The sequence below is a fragment of the Dermacentor variabilis genome, chromosome 1, assembly GCF_050947875.1.
Source record: "Dermacentor variabilis isolate Ectoservices chromosome 1, ASM5094787v1, whole genome shotgun sequence".
NCBI classification, from domain to species: Eukaryota; Metazoa; Arthropoda; class Arachnida; order Ixodida; family Ixodidae; genus Dermacentor; species Dermacentor variabilis.
In genome coordinates this window covers 131,399,652-131,423,218 of record NC_134568.1, presented here as the reverse complement: position 1 = coordinate 131,423,218, position 23,567 = coordinate 131,399,652, and the positions used below count along the sequence as shown (strand labels likewise).

The 23,567-nt window shown below is 47.7% G+C and overlaps 1 protein-coding gene across 1 annotated transcript in view; it reads left to right on the top strand.

Moving 5' to 3' along the window:
- LOC142584748 (uncharacterized) overlaps positions 1 to 23,058 on the top strand; it is a 225,577-nt gene extending 202,519 nt beyond the window's left edge. Inside the window, exon 4 of the mRNA XM_075694977.1 lies at positions 19,837 to 23,058. Within this exon, the coding sequence (XP_075551092.1) occupies positions 19,837 to 20,092 (256 nt within the window). The 3' untranslated portion in view covers positions 20,093 to 23,058. The remainder of the gene's footprint in view (positions 1 to 19,836) is intronic.
- The last annotated feature ends 509 nt before the right edge of the window (positions 23,059 to 23,567 follow it).

Sequence of the window (23,567 nt, the reverse complement as noted above, 5' to 3'; positions counted from 1 at the left end):
CTGTTCTCTCGATGCTCTTACTTTGAAGCGATAGACCGCACGAAGGTCACCTCGCTCGTTGCTGCTGCCGCGCTTGCTTACACCAGCGTCTTGACAGCGACAGTGCGCGCTCATCGAGTGTGATGTATTCATGTTTGCTTGTGCGCGCTGACATCATGCTTGTTAGTTCAGTTAGTAAGCGAATGTTGGCGAGTTTATATGGCCGATGAAACTACTATCCTTACTTTGTATAGCTGTCTACTAATTTGCTATTGCAATCGATGCTTCTACTTTCGGGCGAAGCTGCGCCATTCTTCTACCTTATAACACTTGTGAATGTGCCAGTTGTAGATTTTTCGTGCTCCGAACTTAGAATATTCACGTTTTGAAGTTTTCTAGTAACTTACAGAAAAGACGTAACGTCGTTCATCAATCGTTAACGTTGTGGGTCGAGACGAAATGTTCAGCTTCGAACATTCTTACGTAACATATGTGAACCACCCGTTGTTCGGCATACTCATTAATGAGTGCACTGATTTTTAATAGGTGACTAGTGAATGGGGCTCAACGTTAGTGTAGGCCAGAAAATATTTACCGGCGCGGGCGAGTCAAATTTGCGGTGCCTTCAAGCCTTTCATATATTTCCTAGAACATTCCCCTTAAATATAATCGCAAAAATGTTCTGCTGCAGCAGAACCTTGGTTTAAGTTAGGTGATAGTTCGACACTTTATTCCCGAGTTGTGGCGCAAAGAAACAAGAACGAACACACCCTAGAGGGAAGAAGCTACAGTAAGGCTGAGTTAGTCAAACATCATTGTGGTGATCTTTTACAGCGAAGCTGTCTGTTGCTAGGATCGCTGGATTTCTTCGTGGCGTAACATCGACAGACAACTATCATCATCTATGGCTCATACTCCCTAATGCAATGGTTCAATACCCCCCCCCTCCCCCAAGGCAGAGGCTACAAGCACTCAGCAGAGTGAAGCGAATAGTGCGTACATTCTTTGAAATCACGCATACAACGTACAGAATAGCATACGTTTCAATAACGAACAAGCTCAAAACAAGCATCCAAACCACATAATTGATAAGGCGCTCCTGTGCCTGCATGCAATGCGAAGCGCATAGCGCTCCCCGCATACCTTTCCCGGTAAAGATTACTGTTGCGCAAGCTGCCGCGGCGACGACAGCTTGACTGTAGCATACAAAGCAGGAAGTGACGTAACTACACTTTCGTACGTAAAAGGAGAACCCGTCTAGCAAGTGGTTTCTTTTGTGACAGTGCTATGGGAAGGCCACGTATAGTCGGGACTCGTGAAGAGCAGCGTGCATACGAGGCGCGGGGAATTTCTCCTCTCTCTGGTGCACTCTTCGTAGGTGCACGAAGCAGTGGCGGAAGCCAAGTCGCAGGCCTTCGAAACGTCTTAGGCTAATAATTCCGTGTGAATGTCGCCACGTGAATAATTTCGACTTCGTCGCAATGGGTAATCGTTGTAGTTGTCGTTTACAGCTTCGCTGTCCAACCACCTTCACAGCGTGGATTGGAGACCATTTTTTTCGATGCTGCTCCAGTGTCAACGCCAAACACTGCGAACTGATCCGCTTTTAGTGCACAGGTTGATATAAGAATTCCACAGTTAATCCACTAACCAGCAGGGAGCCTTACTCATGTATGTATGCATATAGTACATTTAGATCATCTTTATTTATTGGGGGGTTTAGCGTCCTCAAACTGCACAGTGGGTTCTGAGGGACGCTGTAGAATAGGTGCTCCGGATTCATTTCGACCTTCCGATTTTCTTTCACATAGACAAGCGTTTTTATATTCCACATCTATAATAATGCGGCCACCGCGACTTTAAGCTCGGCTAGCGTTACTGTATGTGATAGCAAATACAAACCCTGTTAATTCGAAATTGCGTAAGCCGGGGGAAATTTCGACATAAAAAGAAGTTTCGAGATAAGCGAATTCACGAAAATATAAGCCCCTGGCCGCGCATAGACCACAAAGAGCCTTTCGAAATAATCGCATTTAGCTATTATGAGGAGTGTTGCGACTGGGGGGTCCAAAGACGTGGAATGTACTTTTTTCGTGGAGGAGTAAGGGAACGTGGGGCTGGGCTCGATATCAAGGACGTTTTACATACAAGTTTATATTTACATATTTACAAGAAAATTCAAAGTGGTACAGGAAAATTTCATGAAGTTGTAGCAGCTGATGACTCCCGCCGTCCGTTGCTCTTTTTATGCCCTGCGTGGTCATTGTTCAGTCACCTCCCCCAATCCGGCGTCAGGAGACCGATGACATTAGGTCCCACCAATCCGGATGTATGTTGCCATTTCCCTCCGAAGGGAGCTTTGTCGGAAACACACGCACATCACTGGGCGCAAGCACGGGAAGGGCGATCGTACACTGACTCCGTTGACGGCCTGGACGTGGCAATTTGGGGCGGCTGAAAGTTGATGGACCGTATCCTTGCTAATTGCCCGAACCTCTCCTGACCGAGGTACTGTCGTGCTGGCCATAAATCATCCGTATTGAGAACCATTTTGACGAGGCCGTCGGCCCGTTCCCCATAATCGCGCTAGCCGTGACCGGAGGGTGTCGCGGAGTGAACGGCCGGTCACAACAGGGGTAAGAGGTGAAAACTACACGGGGTTGGCACCGAGCCAGGAAAAAAATGTCCGAGTTAACCGATATCTCGATATATCAGATTTCGAGTCAAGGAGGTTTAAATGTGTTACTACTAAGGTTAGGCTAGGTGTGGCGGAAGCGTCATTTAGTTTATAGGGAGCGAACTAGTCCGTGTAAGCTCGCCATTTACTACAAACGTCCAATTGGCATTGGCGGTCTAAAGTTGATTATAAAATAGTTAATTAGCGATTCCTAATTAATTAGGTTGATAAACAATCCGACAGTCTTTTTTTTTCATCTCTTTTTGCGTATCTCGTCCAGAAAAAAAAACCATTATTGTGTCTCGAATCCCCTATTTTTAATATTTCTAAACAGCCGTCATTTGTCGTTAACTTGTCGGTTTCCTGGCCTCCATTTCTCAGATCAACGTGCACAATTCAGGTGCAGTGCTTGCCAGAGCACTTCCTAGTGCCTCATAGCATCCGTCACCGCGTGCGCGTGAATGAAAATTGGCCTACATATATAGAGGCGGATAATTGGGCGAGTTGTGTGTGTCGTTTCTTTGCATATCTTCGTCTAAGAAAAATTAAATTACGTGGTTTTACGTTCCAAAACCAGTATGTGATTATGAGGCACGCCGTATTGAGGGACTCCGGAATAATTTAGACCACGTGGGGTTCGTTAACGTGCACCTATTTAAGTACCACGGGTGTTTCCGCATTTCGGCTCCATCGAAATGCGACCGCCGTGGCCAGAATTCGATACCGCTACCTCGTGCTTCTTTAGAAGCCCAACACCATAGCCACTAGGCAACCGCGGCGGGTATGTTTTCGTCTCGGGAGTCGCGTGCTTCCAACAACGTGTCGGTTGTAAAGCTTTCCGTCGGAGAACACGTGACGCTTCGAAAGCACTAACAGTGAGCTTCCCGCGACGGCTTGCCGGAAATGCATCCGGCTGACGGCGAGATTTAGGAAAGACAACAGTACCGGCTCACCGGCCGCCCACCGCTCTCGAGTCGGTGCCGACGTCTCTTAAAAAAAAAAAAAAAAAAACTGCAAACGATCACACATTGCATACTTTGGGCACCGTTTAACCATCTCCGTATAATTTCGGCGTCTAGGCTACAAGGTAATGGGGGAGCTCTCTCTTTACACAGCCGGTCGGACGCTCGTTGCAAGTTCACCTTGCTTTGTATCGCGACTCGATGGCCTTGCGAGAGGCTTCACATTGGTCGTCGCTTGTCGCGAAATATACAATTCAGACGCATTAATATAACCTCCACTATCTTGCGTAATACAGAAGCTATAGCCGATGTTTGTCGCCGGCGCGGCGGCGTCGATGCGCTCGGGTCGGTCGGCGCAATGAAGAGGTGGCCGCGCAACTGCGGTGACGTCATGCAGCTTTACGGTCGTCTATTTTTCTGGCGATCGTCCATTCGTCCGCCGGCGCTGCGCCTTTTGGCGGCAGCCAGCGTCCGGCAAATAGCAGACGGCAAGGCGCCGTGCCGCTAGTGCTTCCGGGTCACTGCTAATACTTTATTCACGTGAAAGTAAGTGCGCTGGCCATACTTCGCACCCACGTTCGTTTATATACCTTTCCATCGTAGGGAGAGAGCACATGCTCTGTGACCTCTTGCAGGTTACTGCAAAGGCACTCGCTGCAGCTTATGCTGTGCTTGTGCGGGAAGCTTGCGCATAATTACAACAGTCCTGAAGACATTAGGCGACGCCCAGAGAGCTCACAACCATTGGTAATTTGTGACGCCTGCTTTTGGGGCAACGTGTGCTTATGACGCAGTTCAGCGAACTTGCCGAAAGGTGCCAGTATGTCGCGTGAATACGTCGTATAGTGTTCCGCTGTTGGTAGCATATGCAACATAACGGTATTTTACAGGCGTCGTATTTTGCGAGGCCAGGCGAAGCAGCTCTGTGGCGCATGGCGATAGTCGCGCCGCGCCTTCGTTATGTATGCAACCATGACGATGAGCCTGCACAGTCGCTATGCAGTTTGAAGGTCACGGCAATGCGCTGATGGCTCGCACAAATGCTGCGGCCATGAAAACTTCAACTTGACATAAGTCCCCTTTCTTTACTCTTTTTTTTTTTCCTGTCTGTCTTTTCTGTTGCTGTTCGCTGTCGCCTGAAGGGAATTATTATTTTTTTTATTCGAGCTTATGTTGCACTGAATTTATGGAAAAAGAGCATAACACGTTGTCGGTACACCTTTCGTTTTAACCTTGCACACCGGCATTCACGTTACCTTAGAGCAAAATTAAGCCGCAGAAAGCGACAATTATTTCAGGGCAAATCTTGGTAGTGGCGCGTACTCACACACGAGGTAGGGGATGCTGGCGAGGAAGTACGTTGTACAGAAGGTCACTGAAATACCTTATCTAACCCACTATTCAGACAACGCGCTTTTGCTATGCCTCTTTGTGCTTAGAGTTGGCGAATTCGGCTGTTCGTGCGGGTGACCGTGGGGATGCTCATTGTTGCTGTGCTACTGGCGCTACTCCTCTTCATTCTGATCACATATATAGGAATTCTATCGGCGAAGGGGCGACGCTCTCCTGCACTTTTTTTACCTATCACCGTGCCTATAGTGCGAACTGAAGTTGTCTTGTGAAACCGCAATGCCGCAGTTCTAGCAGCTTGATGTAGACACTCGCCATACGATGATTCGAGCATAGGTAGCACATGGAGAACAAGTGCAGAAGTATACAGGCACGGAACCGCTAAGTCATTTTGTCTTCTTTTTGTACTCTACCTGCCCCTGATCATGCATTGCCTAACCGATCGTCCTAACTGCAACGCTCGCGAAGGGGTTGCCACTCATGACGGAAATGAGAATAAAGCGCGCTTCAGAGGAAGCGGCCATAGCACTGGCCCTCACACAAACCAATGCGACATACGTGATCTGCGATTCGCAAGCGGCAATTCGCAATTTTGCTAATGGGCGCATCTCGCAAGAGGCGTATCAGATACTCCAGCGACATCCCATACACCAGGGAGAGGCCGACTTCGATAACCGAAGGCACTTGCTGTGGATCCCGGCACACACTGGACTGAGCACCCCCAACGAAGCGGCTCACCGCGTTGCTCGAGGCCTCACTCACCGAGCATCATCGGAGGAAGAGCCCCCGCGGGGTACTGCAAACGTCTGGGCGTGGGAGGATTGTTTGACCAGGTTCCATGACATCACGACACACTATCAGTTTCAAAGGCGCGTATACCCATTCCCTCGCGCTAGGTTAGACAGGATGCAAGCAGTACAGTTCAGACAATTACAAACAGATTCTTACAGAAACCCCAGACTCATGCACGCCATATATCCAGACATGTACACTACAAACAGATGCACATCGTGTGGCGAGGTTGCCAGACTTAATCACATGTTATGGGAATGTCAGCACTTAACAAACAAGTCGGGCAGTGCGGACCCCTCCGTCTCTTCCACTACCAGCCTCCGCTCGCGCTGGAAGACCGCACTGCTCAGCTCGAACCTGACAGCACAACTCTGGGCCGTCCAGCGAGCCGAGGAAGCCGCTTCGAGACAAGGTCTCGGAACAGCGTCCGCGGTGGGTGCCCAGACCCACTAAAGAGACGCTGGACTCAAATCTTATTGATTTGAAAATAAAGTTTACGCTCTCCGAGCAAAATTAGCGCCACTTTTGCGCTGGTGTCATGTTCCCGTTCGTTTGCATAAGAATATTTTGGCCGCACTGGGAGAACGAGCCCTTCGCGTGACATACCAATGAAGATGCGAAAGAAAACAAAATGATTTGTCTTAGTGGTGGTCGTTGAATGCTGCGCGACACAAATATATGCCTTCGGCATTCCGCGTACATCAGCAGCGCGGACTGCCTAAGGCATATTGTGCGTGCTTGTTATCTGGTTTGTTGCCTTCTTTATTTTTTTCCTTGGCGATCGCCATATTACGTTGCGCCTTAAGCCGAAGAGTCAGCGTGTATATCGTAACTTTGCAAATGCAGCGAACGCGAAACTGTGTCGCCGTAAGCGACAAATCTGCGGGTTCTGAGTGGGTGGCGTCAAAACCCGGCCAGCCTATCGTGCGCTAGTGTTGGACGCGCGCTGGTGTGTGCAATACGCGTCGGCTGGGCTTGGACCTAACACCAGCATGGTCCATCAACTCTGGCGGTGAAGGCGGCGGAACCCGTGCAGCACTGGGCGCGTTGTACCAGTGTCGCCGCGCGTGCGCGCGTGTTGCTGAAGAAAGATGGCGAAGAACGGGGCGCAGGTGGAGGAGAGGTGCGCGAGCAAGAAAACAGAAACTCAGGAGTAGCGAGGAGGGACAAAATTTAGGAGTGCCTGAGGGGGACCTCCGAACGCAACCCATATTACTTGGAGCCCGCGTATCTCGCCCGAGGGCTTGCTTGTGTGCCGCGTATTATTTGCTCCGAACCTGTGTGTGCGTGCGCGCACACACGCACACGCGCGCGCGCGCGCCTTTCTTACTTTGCTTTTTTTTTCTCTCTCTCTTTTCTTTTGCCCTGTCGCCCGACGCCCTGCGATAGGATCCCGCCGGCGAACGGTGGCACTAACACCACTACTATAATAGTACGTCTGTCTGTCTCTCCCTTTCTCATATATAGAGATATACATCAATATATATATATCACCGGCCGCCGCGCCGCCACCCCCCCCCCCCCCTCCTCGGCCGCCCCCGATCACCGAAATTGGTTTCCTCCTTTCCCTGGCCTGTTCCTCGCGCGCGCTCGCGCGCGCGGACGGAAAACAGCGACATGACAGAGCGGGCGCGCGCGAGTGCGGCGGGGAGGGAAGATTGCGGCGCGCGGGCCGCCGAAGGGGGGAGGGAGGCGAAATCTCATATCGAGGGGCAGCCGCCTATATGTATAATGGTAATAACAACAACAGCGCGGCGACGGCGGCGAGCGAGGCACGGAGGCCGAGCTTCATTCCGTGTTACCCGATCTCATTTTACAACTGGGAGCCTCGAGGAGCGCGCGGCCAACTATCGTCGCTTCCGCTGCTCTGGGCGCCACAAAGGAAATGCAGAGGCGAGAGATCTTCACCGAAGCACAAGGGGGAAGGGCGGCTGCAACATGGCGGCGAACCCGGGTCGTCGCTGCAGAGGAACACGGTCTCCGCGATGTAGCCGCCGGCTCCCCTGGACGTCGGAAATTTGGACGCGCCTGTATCTCGCAGCGGCTGCCGCAGGAGAGGAAAGATTGGTCGATCCTGCTCGGGGCTCCGCGTCATTGTCTGGCCCGAAAAGTGCGCCAGCGCACCTTTCGGTCCTCACTGCATTCGGGATGAGCCTTCCCTCCCCTCTTAGAAAAAAAAAAAAGTAATAATAATGTGGTGGCCCGAAATGAGTCGCGCTCTCCTCCCGCAGCCCAGCCGTTTTCTGCTTGTCTTGCTGTGGGCCTCGTTCTACGCCGAATGTCTTTGCGCGCGAAGATGAGTGACCGTTTTGCGGTGTGGGCGAAATTGAAGTTTCCTGACAGGTGTGGCGCGTAGTTCGACAAGACCTGGGATGTGTAGTGGGAAGAAGGAGTTAGATTTAGCGCTCGTCTCACCTCAGAATAGAATGGTCGCAATGACTATATAGGCTTTCCTTTAGTTCTTTACCCACTCGCTATCTATCTCTCGCTCTCTCCCTCCCAACGGTTGATCACGAGTCCTTACGATGATTGATCAGGGTTCATGTGTGCGTCAATACATAGCCGCGTGAGTTGCCTCGCTTGTGCTCGTGCTCCTGGCTTCTTGTATCTTTCCGACAAAAAAAATTGAGGAGCCATTCCACCCTGTGAGGGTGGTTGACCGGCGAAGCTGCTATGGTGGTATAAATTATGTTGGTATAGAGTTTTGTTGTTGTGTGACTATACATATAATTATGTAGTGTCATTTATGTGAAATACAAAGAAATGCGCAATCATTTGTTGTCTTTTTTCTCTTTATTTTATCCCTATCTTGTCACACAAGTGGTGATGGCCTTGTGGTCGCAGTGATACACCGCCAGTAGCACTTTTACGATGACACTCTAAAGACGCAGGTGCGACAGGTGCGACGGATCGCTGTTTAGACGCAGGTGGCCGTTAAACGGAGTCAGTCTCGACGCGAGCGACGATATGCGTTGTCCGGGGCGCAGCCCAAAAGAGTGCAAGGAACAAAACGCGTTTGTTTCTAATTTGCGATTGAGCATACTTCCTAGTTATTGAGCTGATTGAAACTTGGAAGGACTTATTTTATTCTAACCGACAAACATGGGGCTGTCTGTTTCCCTCCTGTAGAAGCCCTTGTATTGACAGCGGACGGGAATTCCACGATATTTACAATTTCCCTGTGAATTACGTAATTATGAAGAGTAAATGAAACTCGGCCTAATGTTAGAGTCGTCTTAGCGGCTAAATGTCATATAATTTTTTTCGGGATAGTTTCGATAAAACAAGAGAACTCTTCTATATATGTTTTTTTAACTGTTACAGCCATTTTCTGTAACCATACTCCCTCCGTAGATGCCCATGTATTGACAGCAGACGGGAATTCTATAACGTTTACAGGCTCACTGTGAACTAATTTTGACAATTAACTGAAACTCGGCGTAATGATAGAGTCGTCTTAGCGGCCGATTTCAGTATGATTTTTTTTTTCCATGATACCTGCATTAGACTCAGAGCTACAGAGCATTCGCGAGAAAGTTGGCTTGGCCACAAGGCGTTCTCTGTTCGCCGCCACGATTTTTCCGGAGGGTAGCCATATACAACTTCGCTGTAATAACCGTTGTATCTGATGCACAAGGAAGTGTTTAAAGCGCCTCACTCAATATATAAACGTGCCACCTTGTGCGAGTGAGAATATGATTTCTGTAAACTCCTGCCTTATTTAAGTTCTGTTTTAAGCCGCCATGGCAACAGTGTGACCAGATGAAACGAACTTAGAGCATATAAAATCCGGCGACCGCGTAACCGGCATCACGCGCACACTGTCATACTGCATACTGTTCTGCGCTTGCGCACTTAGCAGGGTTTAGGGGCGGTAGCAATCGCACACAGTTACACGTGTTTCAGCAGCTCGTTGTCATGGCGAAATTGCCGGCACCTGGCAGATTGACTGCCTGTGTTAACCTGGTTCGTCTGTTTTCTTCTGACCAACAATTTTCATGGCACCCCCCTTTTTTTTTTATTGCAATGAAAGATACAGTAAACATAACTGTGTGTCTTAGAACGACGATCTCGATAATGGCTCACGCAGAAGTAATCTTATTTTGTATGGAGTTTCTCAACTTACAAAGTAAACTAACGAAGCTTTGCTTACTCAGATCTCACAATTATTTACAGAACAGCTAAAGATTAAATGCCCCCATATCGAACGATGCCATAGCATAGGCAAAAGAAATGGAAATTGATCGCGTGCCATCATCATTAAACTTCTGGACTACCGCAACAAATTGGTTGTACTTAAAAATGCATTTAAACTGAAAAGCACTGATATTCATGTAACTGAAGATTTCTCGGCTCGTGTACGTTCCAACAGAAAAAGTCTGTGGGAAGATACCGCTTCTTACAGGAGTAATGATCATACAGTCTGCGCTATGATCATGCCTTCATTGACAATGTGAAATACACCTGGAATGACAGTGCCGAAACCTTGGTCAATATTTCTACTACTACTAAGAGTCACCCAACTGTACAACGAGCTGGTTCACACTGACTGCGCCAAGATTCTTATGATGACATTTTGCTTTTGAATACTAATGCCAGAAGTTTAAGAAATGAATTTTCTTATTACGTATCCTTAACGACCACGTGCTCGCCTCATATTGTCGGAGTCACCGAAACGTGGCTACATGACGAAATCTGTGACTCAGAAATATCGCCACCTGGTTTTTGTGTAGTTCAGAATGGCCCTAAAGGTAGAGGTAGAGGCGGTGGTGTTGCGCTGTTTCTGCGGTCTAACCTCAACTTTCCTCTGCTTGAAGGGCCTGATGAGCTTTAGACAGTTTGCTGTAACGTTAAACTTCATAAAAAAACTTTTTTTAATTGGCGTTGTCTATCGCCCTCCAGGATCACCCACTGCAGATCTTCATACGTTAAGCAATTTCATGAAAGAACATAATGCTTCTTCTGCTAATGTTATATTAATGGGCGACTTCAGTGCTCCTGGTATACGCTGGCCAAATCTATCTGTTTCCGGTCACAATGTCCTATTGTGGAAAGAGTTAATCGACATTTCACTTTCATTTTGTATAAAGCAGATTGTTGGTTTCAGCAACCGAGGGGCAGCCGTTTTGGACCTCGTGTTCGTCAGTGCGTGTTTTCCTGATGACGAGTATGAATACGAAGTTGAAGATGGTTTGTTGGATCACAAGGCTGCACTAGTATCCCATTCATTTATCGTCCCTGCATCTAGTTGTATTCATACTCCTTTTCACGATTACAATCGTGCTGATGACGACTCAATTACTGATGTGTTATGTAATGCTTTCGAACAGTTCGAACAACTTAGCTCGACCTCCGTTGTTAATATATTAGTTTCGCTCTTTCAAAATATTGTCCTTAGGTGCCTCCGAAGCTTTGTTCTTCTGAAAACAAAGAAACAAAACCCAAAGGTCCCTTGGATGACTAGAGAATTACTACACATGTCCCGTCGTATTTCCAGACTGATACGCCTAAAACGGGTGGGTGACATCCATGCTGCAGCGCAGTTTCGCATTAGTCAGGATGAACATCACGCTAAGTTGGAGGAAGCCAGTGATTTTTGCTACAATGTTATCTTACCTAACTTATTGCGCAGTAATCCTAGAAAATTCTGGAGTAGAATTTTTCCAAACGTGAGTTCTAGCACGTTTGTAGTTAAAAATGCACCCTGTAATGATCCTAAGCTAATCGCCACAACATTTAACGCGCATTTTCAATCTGTTTTCACAATAGACAACTTCGATATTCCTCCTTACAGCAGTGATGTGTATCCCTCTATTGGAGATGTCTTTGTTTAGAGGAAGGTGTTCTTAATATGTTCGTGAACCTTTATATGAAAGAGTTCCGGCCCAGATGAGATTCCCAATACTTTTCTTCGTCGTTATTCTCTTTCGTGTTGTCGCTAACGCTTATATTCAAGAAATGACTATCAACCAGTATAGTCCCTTCGTCATAGAAAACAGCAATAGTTATTCGTTTAGATAAATCTGGCGACAAACAGTGTTTGTTAAATTACAGGCCGATCTCTCTAACATCCTACTCGTGCAAAATGTGGGAGCACATACTACACAGGCATATTTCGTCTACCTTATTAATAACAATATTTTATCTGACTTTCAACACGGTTTTTGTCGTGGTTACAGCACTATTACTCAATTGGTGGAATTTAGTCACGACATTGTTAGTGCACTTGATTTAGGTTATCAAATCGATTCTATCTTTATCGACCTCTCCAAAGCTTTTGATACAGTTACTCACTCCAAAATTTTATTCAAGCTTGACGCAATATTTAACACTCCTGCTCTTGTTAACTGGATCGCAAGTGTTCTCATCGGCCGTTCACAAAGCGTTTATTTTAGGAACACTAACTCTTCTGCTGTTGACGTAACGTCCGGTGTGCAACAGGGTTGCGTCCTGGGGCGGTTACTCTTCTTGCTGTATATCAATGATTTACCGTCTAACAGACCTGTCAATATACGTTTATACGCGGACGACTGCGTGCTTTATCAAACTGTACACTCACCTAAAGATCATAGACTTCTTAAGATTCTTTTTATCATTTCTGCCAGTGGCGTAAAACCTGGCTAATGACTATAAACTTTAACAAAACCGTTTACATGTCATATTGCGGGTGTATCATGTATAGTATATATATATATAACTTGAAGTAATTTCGTGGGACCTCGAAGAATTGAGCGCTGAAATGACTGCGTTATCTGAGTATATACAAGACCTCATAGTAGGATATAGTTCAATTTGACAGTCTGAGTCATCTCGGTGGTGTAATCTTCCATCGTGTAATTTCCGCATACTTCACTATCACTAATACTGCCTCTCCTTTCCGGCGAAACTGCAGTCTCTCTCTCTCTCTTCTGTGAGTCCGAGTATCAGCGCTGCTGAGCATAACTGCTGTTGATTGTGATTTCGAGTGAATCCGACTTAGTCTCATTTCGGTTACTGAGGGAATTACACAATCTTCCCCAACTATCATGAACCCAGACTTAAAAGAGCAGTTGCGTTACTCGAAGAAAACCTAGTGCATATTTTTTCCAGTACAGTAGAGTAGCCGCCGTTAATTCTTTTGTTACTGAGATTTAATTCGGTAATCGCAATTAAATATCTAACTCGAGAAGTACTGACCTAAGTATCAAAGTGTCAGTAGGACATCTGTAGGCACCCCAACATGACATCTAACTGCGATGTCTTCAGCGACGTACTAATTGCGTACAATTTTTTCCGACTGGCAAAAAGCCGCACGAAGTATGAAAAATACTACGTGAGTGCGCTCCCATCCGCATCATAAAGCAGTGCCCTCAAATAAACTGATTGAAAGCAACTGCATTGCCTGTTGCAAACCCGAAAGGGAACTTCACCTTCATAATGGTGCGGAAGGGGCACCAACAGCAGGTTTCGCTGCTTTCGCAGCTATTCCTTCCTCTCATCTCTACGTCACACTTATTATCCGTCTCTCAAGGCCGACTGGTCACATTGATAACAAAAGCCCCTAATAACGTGGCCGAAGCGCCACTCTGACCATGCACGAAATGCCAGAAGCAATGCAATAGGCATAGAATGTTTCAAAACCCCGGCTTTGCTCGCATCGCATTGAAAGAATGCGCGCGAAGCTATATTTCGCGCCAGAAACTTACTTCGGGCCAAAACTAAATAAAAGTGATGGTTTTAATTTTCGTGAAAGTGTATACGGGCTGCACAGGTTCGTGTCAAAAAGCAAAAGCGAAATAAACAGACGGGGAAGCGACCAACATGTAAAGAAAAGGCGAAACCGATATGTTCAAGCAAGAAAATATACCACTTCTAAATGAGCCGAATTGGCAGTCGGGATACCTGCACAAAAATGCAAAAAAGAAACATCAGATTTTAGTTTGTCCTTATCTATGAATTCGTAAGCCCCGTTGAACACCATCTGCTGCCTAGACGACGTGTTCGATTAGGTCTCCTTCTGCAGCTATGCAGTACTGAATCCGGTTTATCACATCTTCAGTGGCTTTCTTGATGACCAATCGAGTGGAGAGAGGTCAATTTACAGACCCGTGCCTTCCAATCTATTGCGCATGAAAAGTCGCATCCAGCCAGTTTCGTACTCGGCTGCTGCTGTGTGCGGGTGCCCCATCTTGCTGATACAATAGAAGTGGAAGACGTGACAGCGGGACTTCGCTGAGAAACGCATCCACCACTCCTTCAAGGATTACGTTCACGTAACGCTGTCTAGTCAGTATGTGATCGAAGTAGAAGGGACCGATTGTAGCACCGGCGTAAATTCCGAACCACACATTGAACGACCACTGGTACTGGTGCCGATTGCAGTTTACCCAGTGTAGATTGGAGACCCTCCAATAGTGTGCATTATGCAAGTTTACCTAGGCGTTTCTGCGAAAATCAGCTTCATCTGTGCACATCATGTTGCTCAAAAATTCCGGTGGCTCATCGGCTTTTCTAAGGACCCAATTCGAGAAATCTAGGCGATTCTACAGATCCTTATCTTCTAAGCATTGGTGCTGATTAAGGTGGTACGGGTGAAAGTCGTCATTTAGAATCCTCCAAACTGATGACTTGGAAATTGGTACCTGGGCGGCTACGTCCCGCACGCTAGCATGAGGGTTTGAGGCCATAAATGCTAAAACATCCGCGCGTAGGCAACAGCTCAAAGAAGGAATCCTCCACCGCTGTTTCTTGAAGCTGAAGGTTTGTCTCCGCTACTGCTACCGCCACACTTCCATGACTGATTATATATATATATATATATATATATATATATATATATATATATATATATATATTTGCGGTCTTCCTCTTGTTGCCATTTGCAGATCCCAAGGCAAGTATCACCATGCTTACCGTCTGCTCATTAGAGAAAGACATGGCGACTTGTACGAAATAAAACGCACCTTTAAACTTTTGCGCTGACGTTCTCGATTCGCTTTTGTGGTGATAGGCTTTGTGGTAAAAAAAAAATGAACCCTCCGTACACTAAGGCAACAGCTATCAGCTTGTTTCCAACTAACACAAAACGTAACGTGTTACTTCTGCCGAGGCGCGGCACATAAGGCACTAGCTCGATCAAGACGTTTTACAGCGAAGCTGTATATGGCTAGCCGATTCGTCCGTCCGTCCTAGCGGCGGTGGCGCGTGGTTGGAGGGGATTTATGGTACGTTCACACTAAGGAATCCGGCGTCTACAGCGAATGGAATTCTCCTGCCGCCGAAAATCGCGTAGCTCACACTGCTTGCAGACCCCGCCGCCAGAAAGACATACAGCGCCATCTGCCCCATAAAGTGCTAACCTCCAATCAAGCGCGGGATATCCCGGATGTTCGCGCGGCTCGAAATTGCGCAGTTGTCTCCGCTCGCGTCGAGTTCGTGTGTTTATGTTGCGCGTCTCCACCATTACTTGGAAAGACAATGATGAACCTCGAGCAAGGAGAGGCAGTACTGCTCGGCCTGTTGGCAAGCACCTTTCTGGCGATGCATGACGTGCAGAAGCATTCGCCGAAGCTCGCGACCGATCTTGTGCCACAAGTCGTCCTTCAGCACGTTGTCTTTGGGCTTCAAGGGGCGCTTATCGTAGAGGACTGGCTGGTTGCGCACCAGTTCGATGAGCATTTAGGATGTGGATGTCGCGGCGGACTTTGATGACTGCGACGACTGCGACATGACGTGAGACTCGGCCGCCATCTTTGGAAGTTCTGTTTCGCGCTCCCCGATTGGTCAGCGCCGCGCGGCGGCGAGGCAATCCGGCGGCAGCTGCCGCAAAAATCGGTACGGGAGCGATCGGCGCGGAAGGGGTTATTCCGGCGGATCTCGCCGCCGCCGAACTGGGTTCCGCCGAACTGGGCGCCGCTCCAGACGCCGAATGTCTCAGTGTGAACGGGGCATTAGTCCGTCCGTCTGTCGCCTGTACGCCGAAAACTACTCCGGTGCAACCCCGTGCGAATGCACGAAGAAAAAAAGCGAAAGAGAGGCGCGTGATTGACTGCGCCAGTAGCGACGTCGTTGCTCTCTGTCCCAGCCGAGCGGGCGCGCAGCAGCTTTTTTCCGGCTCCGAAATGGGTAGGCCATGCGTCATACGTATTCCTTAGGAGCAGGCTGCTTTCGATCAGCAATGCCACGAACAGAATCGAGAACGAACTCGTCTACGCCGTCCCGATCCTGCAGCCCGGGCACAAGAACAGGCTCGTGTAGCCGAGCGCAAGCAGCAACTGCGTACCGAGGATTCGGCAGCCTACCAATCCATCGTTTAATGAACCGTCGGGATTAACCCAGTGATAAACACCGGGGCAGCACGTTTCACCTTCGCTGGTTAACCATCTGTACGGAGTGCTTGGCGGTGATTTTTTTCTTTATTTCCTCTGTTTCGCTCTGGCTAACTCGGCAGGACCCTGTTAGAGGGCGCTGCTTTTGATGCGGGAGGGAGCGCAGTCACGTGGCATTCTCCATATTTCGCGGGGTTTATCAGTCGGAAAAAAATTTGTATGCAATTAGTACGTCGTTTCAAATACCGCAGTTAGCTGCCCCTTGGCTGTGCCTTCAAATGCCTCATTGACACTTTGATAATTAGGATAGTACGTCTCGAGTTACATAATTACGATTACCTAATTAAATCCCAGGAACGAAAGTATTACTGGCAGCTACTCCACTGTACTGTAAACAATATGCACTAGCTTTTCTTCGAGTAACGCATTGCTCTTTTTTAATCTTGGTGCATGATAGTTAATTGGGACACCCTGTATATGTTTATGACCTTTACATGAACCCGCCGTGGTTGCTCAGTGGCTATGGTGTTGGGCTGCTGAGCACGAGGTCGCGGGATCGAATCCCGGCCACGGCGGCCGCATTTCGATGGGGGCGAAATGCGAAAACACCCGTGTGCTTAGATTTAGGTGCACGTTAAAGAACCCCAGGTGGTCGAAATTTCCGGAGTCCTCCACTACGGCGTGCCTCATAATCAGAAAGTGATTTTGGCACGTAAAACCCCAAATATTATTATTACCTTTATATGCAAGTGACGATGTTTCCATCCCTGATAAAGGTTGTAAATTATTAGAAATGCTTTTTTTTTCCATGAGACGTTAGCATTCCTTACCCGGAAAAAGGCGGAATACTGAGACACACAACATTCACGTGCATTTCAGACGCCATTGATAAAAGACTCTGCCGAAGGGGTCACTGAAGTCTATAGGTTTTTCTAACGGTCAAAAAAACACGCAAAGCAATTTGAAGCGTAGTGAACATGCAGCAACGTATTCATTCTCTAGGTATAGGCTATACATACCTTTAGAAAGAAATTTTAATTGGCTACCTCTATCTCTTTCAGATATTGAATAAACTTTGTCCTGTATATATATATATATATATATATATATATATATATATATTGTATATGTGCATGTTGTTTACAGTGGAAATTTAAAAGATTGTTGAAGGGACAAAATAGGGATGGGGCAGCAGCCGCTAGTGCTTACAATGTGCGTGTCCTCCTATTCCCGGGATTTGCAGAAATAAACCGAAAGTATGAATTAAAAGCCGTGCACCTCCGCACCAACAATGATGCAGCAAGCTATTCGCCCGAGCAAAATTTCAAGTAAGAAGGTCGTCGAGAAACCTCAAGTGATGTGGGTAACATAGCTTTGGTAATGGCACTTTAGGTGCCCCCCCCCCCCCCCGGCAAGCTCCGGAGGGGGCTCGGGCCCCGGAGTCCCCCCGCAGTCGGCGCGCCCATGGGCGTATGTGTCCATGCACGTTTCCTTATGCATTTAATGGTTGTGCACTGTAAAAAGTGTCTAAATATAAATACTTTGGTATTTAGTTTACTATAAAATGTAGTCTCATTATATTAATTACAATTGCACCAATGCACTTAGATATATGGGCTACTTATGGCGTACTTTGCGCACAGCTCCTTTAAATACTAAAGCAGTCACCTACAAATCAGTTATCCGGCCACTTTTGTAGTATGCCTGTGTTGAATGGTATCCACTTAAGAAATCAGACACCCCGAAGTTGGAAGTGGCTCAGAAAAAAGCCGCCAGGTTAATCTACCGTCATTATGATAGCAAGTTTTCTGAGTCGTCTAAACTTTCAGAGTTATCTGCTCTTGCACTTATTAACTCATCCAACACTTCTTCCCTTAGTATGTACGTAAAATTAGCGGGACCTTCCTCATCTAGGACGCATCACCATCTTAACATTGAACCCTATCGGTCACAAACTGATGCGTTTAAAGTTAGTTTTTTTTTTTTCCTTTAACCATTGAATATTGGAACTTGTTGGTCGCCGCCATTTGTTCTCTGTCGTTCAGCGATTTCTTGCTGAAACTTGAATGTTATTGGTCTATTTTTGTTGCTCTCGTGCTGCTTATATTTGCACTTTTTTGTATGCAACTGTATAATTCCCTGCTCCTGCCATAGCCCTAAAAGGGCTGCAGTATGTAAAAACAAGAATAAAAGTAAAGCTTACCGGTCGTAGTGTCTTATCATGGAGGTCGTAAGAAGCCAACAAACATTGGCACCAAGGACAATATAGGGGAATTGCATAACGAAGGTCTCGAATCCGGCAACATTGATGCCTTCAGGTAGCACGTGCGCGTTTATTGACCAGTTGCCTTCACCCAAAAAGATCTCGTTCTCGTGATGCCTGCGGCTGAAAGGATGTGTCACATCCGCCGCCAAGGTTTGTGAGTGGTGGGGCTGGCTAACACTCCCACGGTTCTAGTAGGAAACATAAGTACCCAAGAAAGTGTATCGGAAAGCGGCGCCGCGGTAACTCAATTAGTAGAGCAGCGCACGCGTAATGCGAAGACGTGGGTTCGGTTCCCACCTGCGGCAAGTTGTTTTTTCATCCACTTTCATTTCCATTAATTTATAATTTCTTTAATTTAGTAAGTACAAGTAATTTCCCCTATGTTGTCCTTGGTGTCAATGTTTGTTGGCTTCTTATGATATACTTAATAAAAATCGGGCCCCTCAGTTAACCTCCTTCGTTCTCGTTTATCGTGGAGATGAACGCAGAAAACGCTGTAGAACATTTTTTATCCGAATTTTTCTATTTGCAGTGTCGATGCAGTCGTTCAATGGAAGCATGCTGAAAACAGTGATAGGTGAGCGTGATAGCAATTATGCGCCGGCATCGGTGGGAGGCAGACAACGAGTGCGGTCGTAGCTGTGGGAAAACATTATTTTGTTTATTAAGCCGATGTTCTTGCGGTTCATGTTTTCCGAAGTGTTATATTATTTCTACAACAATAGCTACGTGTTTTCATGGCTTCCTGGACAACTGCTTTGGTCATTAATTAGCCAAGAATGTTCTTTAGCCGAGGCACGCTAATTGCTCGAAAGCGGAACGACTCTTTTACACGTGATACGCAGTTCAGCGTGTTACCGTAACCATGCGTGTGCTAATATTGTACTGCTTGTAACAGCCCAACTAGTCAATTGCATTTTGTATCTCGCAGGTACAGACCACACAACTCTGCTGGGTACTTACTCGCGCGCGTGCAACAACAGCATGTGCGCCGCCGTGCCTTCTGGGACGCGGATGCCGCTCGTTAGCGTGGACTTTATTTACTTCGTAATACGCAGAGAATAAAGCGCAAGCGTCCATTAATATGTCACCTGCAATATTGAGCAATTGTATGTTGTACTTAATAACAGCCGACTTACCTACAGTAATCTCGTATGCTGCATCCGGTGTACCAAGATTTCTTCACCGCCAGCCCGCTCCACTTTCGTTGCCATGTTGAAAGTATAGTTCCTACTTGGGTCGCGAACAGCGGGCTCGATTCTGTCACTATAAATCATGGTTATTTCGTTTCCATTCTGGGCACTTGTCCCCTTAAGCTTGCGCGTATTGAACGTGTTGTGGAAAACATGCAAACAAAGAAGAACCGTTTAGGAAACGTTCAACGGTGCTCGGAACGCCTTTCGAGCGCACGGCCATCCTGCGGTATAGATTGTTCAGCACAAGGGAGATTTTGGGCAGAGTACTGGACCGTTTGTTAACCGCCGTTCTGTTCTGTGCTCGCAGGTTGTTCGGCACGTCGGGTGCCTGCTCGGGCTGTGGCCAGATGATCCCGGCCAACGACTACGTGATGCGGGCCGCGCAGAACGTCTACCACGTCAAGTGCTTCGCCTGCGTCAAGTGCCACAGCCAGCTGGTGCCTGGTGACCGGTACAACCTCGTCAACGGGAACGTGCTCTGTGAGCAGGACTGCCTCAAGATGCTCAAGGGCTCCCCGGCCACAGTGCGCAAGGGCAAGGTGCGCGCCGCCATCAAGGTCTGATGACGACGCCTCTCCTCCACGCGCGGCCTGCTGCCGTCAGCGAGCGAGCGCGCACGCACCTCCTCCTCCTCCCGGACCCCAAGGCTCCTTCCCGACCCTCGCCCCGGACCGCGACCCTTTGCAGCGTCTGCATCATGTGCTTCTTCTACCCGGGTCCCAGGGGGAGGTCACAATCAAGGGCGGAAATAGCAGTATAGGCACCGGAGCTCCCCCGCCGCAGCTCTTCTACTACAGCCTTTCGACGTCATGCACCAGCAACGTGAGGAAAACGAGGGCCCGTGGGAGCAGCGGAACGCCTCTGCGCCCGCCATGTCGCCGAGTGTTTTTTCGAATCTGATCGTCATCCACCTGAAGAGAGTGTTCTGCGGACAAAGGAAAAATACAGCTCGCTCACTTACGACTAGCGACAAAACACGGCAGTGGGTCGCAAGCGGAAAGAATTTGGGACTAGCGCAGAAATTCGGCGGTAGGTGTCGCTGGCACCTTATTTTTCATTGAAGACATGGTTACACCGGTAGGCCACCTGTAAGCTGTGGGACCGGGGAAGCAGGTTCCAGGATTGGCCTGTTGTACATCGGGACGCCTGCGTCGCCGCCGCTAGTGAAAGTGGTCATCGGGCGCAATCCGGTGTCGGTTGCCGCGCCGTCGTTCTGGGGCGTTGGCCGAGCGGCTTTGTCTCTTCGGGGTGGCCTGCAATAAGAATGCCATCCGGCGCCGTGCAGCAGGCGCCGTTCAAGCTTTCGCCACGGAAGCCGCACAACAGGGAGTAGGAGGAGGAGAGAACCACTGCGAGACGCGGGAGTGCAGCTCTCGAAAGCAGCTGGAAAAACCACCCCTTCATCAGACATCTACGAGACATTCTGAGCTTTATTGTTTCATGCCTTTTTTTTCCTTCCCGCTTTTTTTTTTTTTCGTTCTGTGGTGTGGAAACGAAAAGACGGTACATCTTGTTCCTCGTGTACTTTTTTTTTGTACATACGCCTTTACTTCTATCATGAGATCTAAGATCTGATCTGTGCTTGTCATACCAGTCCAGCAGCGAGAAAGGAAACAAACACAGAAGCCACTCACTTGTCACACGCAGCTGTAGCGGCATTCTTTGTCTGACAAAGATGCAACAGGTTCGTCAAGAGTTCGCGCAGTCTGAATACTGAGACCGCTATGCAACTACAAAAAGATCAGAAGGGACACGTTAAAGCCGCGAGAAACGTCGGGTCGGAAGAGAATGCTCGATTACATCGAGTGGCACATTTCAGACTCGCTGGGCGACAGGCGCGCTTTTCACGTTCTTCAGGGATAAGTTGCTTGAATTCAGCGAGTTCGAGTCGGCCCATACAGAGAAGCCTTCCCGACGTGCCACGGTCGTTCCCTCATCGCGCGTTCTTGCAGGAGCCGACTGATTTGGCACGTTCGACGTGGAATTCAGGGGGAGAGAGAGAAAACACTTAGCAACAGCACGCCTAGCTTTCTTTCAGTGTGCAGGCGCATTTTGTCATCCCAGCTGCCCATCACTTTTTTTTTTCTTTTTCTTTGCACGTAATTACATGCGATCGCGATGCCCCGTGTGAGCGAACTTCGCTCACGCGACCAATTCGTGGTTCGATGTCAATATCTTATTTTTAGAGAAGAAATGGATGTAAAGTTTCGCGTGCACTATTTGTCCAATCCAGGTGCGAAAAAAAGGCAAAAAAGTCGGCGTCTTTCAAAATAGTGAAATACCTGCCCTACAGGAGAAATGTTAACACACCCTTTCTGAAAAAAAAAATGAAACACGGGTGCAACAGCAAGAGTGGCGAGGCCTCCACATTAAAACGCAGTGTCATTTTTTATGTTTTTTTTTAATGCATTTAGTTTCTCTGACTTAAGCCTTGTATAGCACCGTGACGTTTCCGCGTAACTTGTGCGCTCCCGCAACCAGAGGCACTGTGGCTCGAAACGTTGCTCGGCCTGGCCGAGTCACCGCGGCGTCGGTCGCAGGTGTGCCCTCCTCCCGTGCTATATATATATATATATACATACATACACACACACACACACGACAGGAAACAATGACGATGATGCGCTCTTTCAAAAAGAGCGGCACACATACACACACACACACACACGTGCGCGCGCCCACTCGCACGCGCACCGACACACGCTCCACGTTACACAGCGCATCGCGCCAAGCGTTTACACACAACACAGCGGAGGAGCAGCAATTGCTCCAGGGCGGCTGGAGCAGGCGCAGAAAAAAAGCAATATGGCCGAAAACAACAGTTCTCGCATCTTGTGAATACCTTGTGTGGAAGCGCAAAAAACAAAAAACAAAAAAACGCGATTCCTCATTTTTATATATATATATGATGTATATCGTCGCTGTTTTCTCGCTCTCTCTTTTATTTCTTCAGTCTTAAATTTCCTTTAGTTTATTTTTTTTTCATTTTTTGACATGCGAAACATTGTAGAATGTATAAGTCTGCTGTTCTGTCGCTGAAAGAACAGATGAACGATAGAATAAACAAAAAATGTGATGGCAAAAGTTGCAATTCAAGTGTGCTCATCCAGCCCCTGGAAAGCTTTACAGATGCTTCTTCTTTCTCTGATTTCTCTTTCTCATTTGATTTTATCGGACTTGTTAGGCCTTGAACCTATTGGTCGTTTCTTCAACGCGACGAAGGGATCTTCCTCCGCCTCCTGGAGGGTACATGAATGACGACACCCCCCTCCTCCCGTTTCCTTCCGTCTACATCATTGTTTAAAGACCACAGTCACTTTACTTCTTTGTCCAATGCTTATTATTGTCTCTCGTTGCTACTTTGAATATGCTCTTTTTTTATGTCTCAGTGTGTCCCTTATTTAAGAGGCAACCACCAGTTTTTTTTTATTGTCTTCCTTCTTTTCTTTTTGGCATTTGTGATGTCATTATATAAATATATATAAATAAAAACATTTTATTTGAAATAAAAGGTTCGACTGCTGTGTAACACGCCTCAGTGTTTGTGTCTGGTCGAAGAAAGCCGTTGCAGCTACTGCTTCGCGATGAACGGCAAAGCAGATGCAGACGCCTATACTGTCGACCAAGGTGTCCACGTTTACAGCTTAAGACTCATTCATATTAGGCCAACACGACACCGATTTCGGTCTGCCGACTGTAGGCGACAGCGTTTTTTCCTTCGTGTCGGCGCCTGTACTGTACCGATGCCGACAATCTGCCGACGGTCGGCGGAGAGCTCGGCGTCAGCACAGTGTGGCAGAGGCGCCAAAAAATGCTGTCGCCAAAAAACGATGTGACAAAAAAACGCTGTCGCCGACAGTCGGCAGACCGAAATCGGTGTCGTGTTGGTCTAGTGCGGATGTCTACAATCTCGGTGCAGACCTTCTGTATGCGGCTCCCTCTTGGCTATAGCTGTGGAGAGGGTGATGAAGATGGGAGGCGCACTCTGACTGCCGTCTCATATATTCTGAGGAGCATGTAAGCTAAATGATATCCAAC